General features: G+C 33.3%; 1 protein-coding gene across 1 annotated transcript in view; it reads left to right on the forward strand.

The window, feature by feature from the left end:
- The window catches only part of SMAD5 (SMAD family member 5), a 54,874-nt gene that overhangs the window by 23,804 nt on the left and 25,066 nt on the right, over positions 1-6,004 (forward strand). The window contains exons 4-5 of the mRNA XM_008582512.1: positions 3,178-3,429; positions 4,918-5,037. Coding sequence (XP_008580734.1) covers positions 3,178-3,429; positions 4,918-5,037 — 372 coding nt within the window. The remainder of the gene's footprint in view (positions 1-3,177; positions 3,430-4,917; positions 5,038-6,004) is intronic.

Below are 6,004 nucleotides of genomic sequence, written 5' to 3' on the forward strand. Positions count from 1 at the left end.
AAAAAAAAAAAAAAAAAAAAAAAAAAAAAAAAAAAAAAAAAAAGACTGTGGTTCTGGAGACAGACTTTCTGGATTTGAATACTGGTTTTACTACATACTATCAGTGTGACCTCAGGCAAGTTGCTTAATCTTTCATTGATTTAGTTTTCTAATTTGTAAAATGGAAATAATAATACCTACCTCATAAGGTTGTTACAAGGATTAGATGAGTCAATGCATGAAAAAGTGCTTAAATTAAAACACTAGCCCCAAATCAGTTTCAAATTAAATATCAATTCTAATAGAATAATGCATTCTGGAAATAGAGCATAAGGGAAAATGACAGAGGGAAAATTTTCCAAGAAACACTATTAGAGCAATTTCCAGGACTGAAAATTGAAGAGGCCTAGTGACTACTTAATCAGAACAAGGGATAGAAAAAGACCCACATATGAAATTTTAGTATATCATGGATAAAAAATTCTGAAAGCTGCTAGAGAAAAGACAGGGCACATACAAAGGACTGGCAATCAGAGTATTGGATAACCCAATGCAGTTCTGGATTCTAGAAGAAAATGAAGCAGTGACCTCAAAATTCAGAGGGAAAAAGTTGTCTGAAATTCTGCCTGCAGACAAACAGAAAACAAAGTATTTTCATACATGCAAGGAATCAGAAAATTTTATCTTCCTTTACCCTTTCTTAGGATGCTAATAGAGGATGAGATCCAGGAAATGGAATCCAACAGGAAAGAAGGAAAGAGAAGTCTGAGGACTTCAAATTTATAGGAGACATAAGTAGCAACCAGTCTAGGTTGGAGCAAAAGGATGGAAGATCCAGGGAAAAACATGCAATCAATGAATTTTTTGATAATTTGTGGCATCTGAAAAATAATACTGATGGCATTTGACAGATCTGTTAGAATTCTGAAAATATTAGTGGTTTGAACTTAAAATTAAGCAAATGAAGGATCCAAGGCAATAGTTAACTTTTTTTTTTTTTTTTTGTCTTTTTCCATGTCCGGCAATGGATTGCAACCCTCAGTGTTGCCTATAATGTATGCTATACGAAGTTATTACGGCACAAGAAAGAAACCATCTTTGGTTACTGATATCCTTTTTCCAAACATTATTCTTGCAATTTCATTAGCTGCTCATTATCTGTACTTGGCAGTGTAGCGATCTACAGGGGATCTTACCCACTCTTATCAGTGGACTAACACTGCACATCCCTTCCTCTTGTCATCATCACCAAGAGCTTCTTAATGGTGTGGAACGGTAGTTTGCCTGGAGCAGGTTCCTTAACTAATAGGCTTAAAGTATTACAGAAGCCAACAGATATTATACAGTGATAAGCTGACCTTTTTTGGGTTAAATTATTAATTTTCTTTAAAGCAATAGTTAACTTTAATCAAAGCATTGTTTAAAAATATATATAACTGTATACTTGGCTGAGCAATGAATAATGTTATATGTAATATGAATACTATATACTGATTTAGCCAAAATTTTTTATGTAACATTGTGGAGAGGGGAATGGAAGTGGGATAGAATAAAATGAGAAATATGAGAATAATATGCCTTATTTGCCACAAGAGCAAGACTACAAATAAGGTCTTGACAGGTCAATAATAGCAATATAAGCAATATTATTTGGCATTGTGCAAAGGAAATGTTAGAAGAAATGGCTAAGAGTTGTCTATGAAAGCAGTATGGAAGGGGGCTAGAAATTTCTGTTTTTGTTATAAACTCTTATAGCATCTGTCTTTTTAAAACTATTCACATATTATTTTGGATGAAAATACAATAATTTCTAAAAGTCATGTATAAATAATATACAAGTAAGAGAGAAGACGGTGATTTTAACTATGTCTCTTAAAAAAAAAAGTAAAAAACTTCTTGCTGGACTGGGTTTTTAAGTAGTTATTTCACTAAGTCTTTCAGATTGCTAGCCAACTAAACATAGAAATTGTTGTTGTCTAATGCCCTACTCTCTAAGGGCAGCTGCCTCATCATTCTGTAAGGGATATAGTAGTTAATACACAATAGAACAAAACAATTGTAGTCAGATGTTAACCACATATTTACAACACTAATACAGTAAAATGAAAAGAAACAAAATACAAACAGTGCAAATATTGACTTATAGAGTCTCTGATTTGTTGTGTACATCCCTGCTTCAGGAAGGGGAGATATGACCTACTTAACTCAAGAACAAACTAATTTTGTTGGTACTGAATGATACCATAATTAAAGCGAGATTTTCCAAAGTGAAATTGCATTGACAAATGTAGGAAAGTTGTAAAAGAGATGAATTGGTTTAGTAAAACTTTGAAGAGTCAGGTTTGTTTCAGTTTCTTGTAGCAAAAGGTAATCAGATATTTGAATGTGATTGATCATTTGGGTCTTTAGAGAAGGTGAACATTTGAGTAAGGTGAAAGTTTATCTTAAAAAATGTATTTGTTGAAATGTTTAGATTTTGTTGTATATATTTTCATTATGGTCATATTTCAAAGACTGATTTTGAATGGAAGAATCCTACCTAGGAAATTTTACTATTTTCCTATAGTATATAGGGAAAACCTTAGTGAAGAACATAACATGTGAGCTCTCTCAAACTAAAAAACTGGAAGTACTCAAAATTGGAAGTGTGGAGGTTTTTCAGGGCATCCATGTAAGTGACCTCAATTTCACCTTACCTCTTAGTTCATTGCCGAGGCCACCTGACTATCTTTTCTCATCCCGTCTGCCTGGAGTACCCCCATCTCCTTCCGCTACATCTCTCCACCCCTAGCACTCCTATGTGAAATCCTCCTTGTTCCATAAGGTTCAATCAGGTCTCGTCTTTACCACAATATTTTGATTCCTTGCTAGCTGGGAGTACTCACCTTTGCTAAACTCCTGTTATATTAAATTCTCTGTATTGGTGTTTTTTTAAATATGCCTTATCTCTCGTACAACAGGAGTGGTATTTTTTCTGGATTTTCTGTCTTCAATTAGTACCTTATACAGGTTACGTGCTTACAGAATTTTTGTTTTAGTTATGTAAATGTAGATTCAGGTTCTACAAAATAGCTCTTCCTAAAAGCAAATTGTTTTAATACGTTTACAGTCTTACATGAATTCTTTCAACTCCTTAATGTGGATTGGACATTTACTTTAGTTGTTCCTAACAGATGACATTTTATTTTTGTCTTTCAGTCTTACCTCCAGTATTAGTGCCTCGTCATAATGAATTCAATCCACAACACAGCCTTCTGGTTCAGTTTAGGAACCTGAGCCACAATGAACCGCACATGCCACAAAATGCCACGTTTCCGGATTCTTTCCACCAGCCCAACAATACTCCTTTTCCCTTATCTCCAAATAGCCCCTATCCCCCTTCCCCTGCTAGCAGCACATATCCTAACTCCCCGGCAAGTTCTGGACCAGGAAGTCCATTTCAGCTCCCAGGTAAGACTTTATTTTATTGGGGGAAAAAAAGTAGTAATAATAATCCCTGAAAATCAGCCAAGAGCTATTTCTGACTCTATATTCAATTTCTAGAAGAGTTTTGATTTTATTTTGCCAAGTAACATGTGTTTAAATAATGGAAGTAGTCATATTTGGCTTAAAGTTAGATATTTTCATGTAATTTACAATACTAAGTACCATTTAATAAGTATCTTTTATTTAACTGATATTGTGATGAAAGTTATTAAATTTAATCTTCAGAACAACACAGATGGAAAAATAAATTGATATTAACCCCAAATGTTTAAGTACCTTGCCTAAAGGTTTCACAGCTAATAAATGACCCAGGTTGTCTGACTCTAAAGTCTATGCTCTTTAAACTGTACTACATTGCTTTTCAAATCATTTTAGACTGTGAAAGTTTAAAATGAGTCCTGGTTATCTTTAATGAGATAACTGATGAACTGATTTGACTGAAGAAAGATAATGAGTAGATTTTATAAAGTTCCTAAGTTTTGTTAAGGGTGTGTTACATGTGGACACATCATTATACCACTCTGTCAAGAAATATGTGAGCACCTACTATTGTCAGGCAGTCATGTATAAATATCTTTTTTGTGATTTCTGTACTGCAGCAAAATATCAATTGTTGCAGGTTTGTTTTTTTGAAAGAGAATTAAATGCCAACTGTTTAACTTACTTTTAGGAATTTGCTCAAAAACAAATTTTTAGACTTTGTCTTAGATTCAGTGCTGATTGTAGCTCTATTTCAAAATACATCTTGTACAAACCTTGGGGTGAAAGACAAATTATATTCAGTATTTATAATTACTGACACAGAGAAATGTAACTAGCTTTTGCAAAGATTTTTAGCTGTGAGGATTAGAACTTAAAAGATTTTCTGGCTAACATTCAGTTTCTTAAGCAAATTACCTAGCCCTTTAATAGGACACAACAGCCATTTTTGAACATTGCAGAATAATTAGGTAATGGCTGTTAGTATTGATGGCATAGTTATATTTTCAAGTTTTAAGTGACATTGTACAGTATGTGATGATCCTGATAATTTAAAGGTGTCTCTGTAGTATGTATACCTTAACTAGGATAATCTGTGTCCTTCAGATTGATTTGCAGTGGCTGTAGTTTCTCTAAGCATATGATTCTAAACAAAGAAAGGCAAAATTCTTGACCTTGAATTCTCTTTTAGTGAATTTTAGCAATGATCCAAGTGTCTTGGATTACCAGGGATATGGGCTAAATAAATGTGGGATCATAGTAGGTTTTCAGTAGCTCTTAGGTGTGCTGTCTTTCTTCCTTTTCCCTTACTCTGGGATAGTGTCCTGCATTTTTGTGTGTGTGATGTTCAGTAATGAACTCTGTTGTTAATCTTGTGAATTTTTTAATGCTCTTAGAGTAATAACTTTGAGGAGGATGAAGATTTTAACTATTTTGGGGGGACTTTAACTTGTCTCATTTTCTTCCTCTTAGCTGATACACCTCCTCCTGCCTATATGCCACCAGATGATCAGATGGGTCAAGATAATTCCCAGCCTATGGATACAAGCAATAATATGATTCCTCAGATTATGCCCAGTATATCCAGCAGAGGTAAGAGAAGTACTCACCATATTTATTGTGTTGTTATTGTTTTTGTAACTTCTTGGCCACTTTTTAAAAATAGCTTTATTGAGGTATCATTTATATAGTATAAAATTCACTCACTTTAAGTGTGTGATTTCATGCTTTTGATAAGTATATAAAGTTTTATACCACGACCTTGTTTTAGAACATTTCTATAGTCCTAGAAAAAGATCCTTTTACCTATTTGTGGTCTATCCCAACTCCCATCCCTAGCTCCACATAGCCTCCAGTCTGTTTTCTGTCTCTATAGATTTGTCTTTTCTGAACATTTCATATAAATAGAGTCAGGTAGTATTTTGTATCTGACTTCTTTTATTTGGCGTAATGTTTTCAAGGATTATCCGTGTTGTAGCATATATCAGTAGTTCCTTTTATTGCTGAACAGTATTCCTTTGTGTGGATATACCACATTTTGTTTATCCATTCACCAGTCTGTGGACATTTGAATTGTTTCCAGTTTTTGTTAAGTATAAACAATGCTGACTTAGTACGGTAAATTTAACTAAGAAAAACTGCCAAACTTCTCCAAAGTGGCAGTACCATTTTACATTCTTACCAGCAAAGAAAGAGGGTTCCAGTTTCTCCACATGGTCCTAATAATTGTTATTGTCTCTCTTTCTGATTATAGCCATTCTAGTGGGTGTGAAGTATTCATTGTGGTTTTAATTTGCATTTTCCTAATGAGTAATGATGTTGAGTATTTTTTAAATATACTTATCAACCATTCATTTATCTTCTTTGGTGAAATGTTTATTTTAAAACTTTTGCCCATTGTGGTATTTATCTTCTTATTGAATTGTAAGAGTTCTTTGTATATGCTAGATATGAGTCCTTTATCAGATATATGATTTGCAAATATTTTCTATCGGTCTATGGATTTAATTTCTTAATGATGTCTTTTTTTTTTTTTTTTTTTTTTTTTTTTTTTTTTTTT

This window comes from Galeopterus variegatus, unplaced genomic scaffold (genome assembly GCF_000696425.1).
Source record: "Galeopterus variegatus unplaced genomic scaffold, G_variegatus-3.0.2 Scaffold2656, whole genome shotgun sequence".
In the NCBI taxonomy this organism is placed as follows: domain Eukaryota; kingdom Metazoa; phylum Chordata; class Mammalia; order Dermoptera; family Cynocephalidae; genus Galeopterus; species Galeopterus variegatus.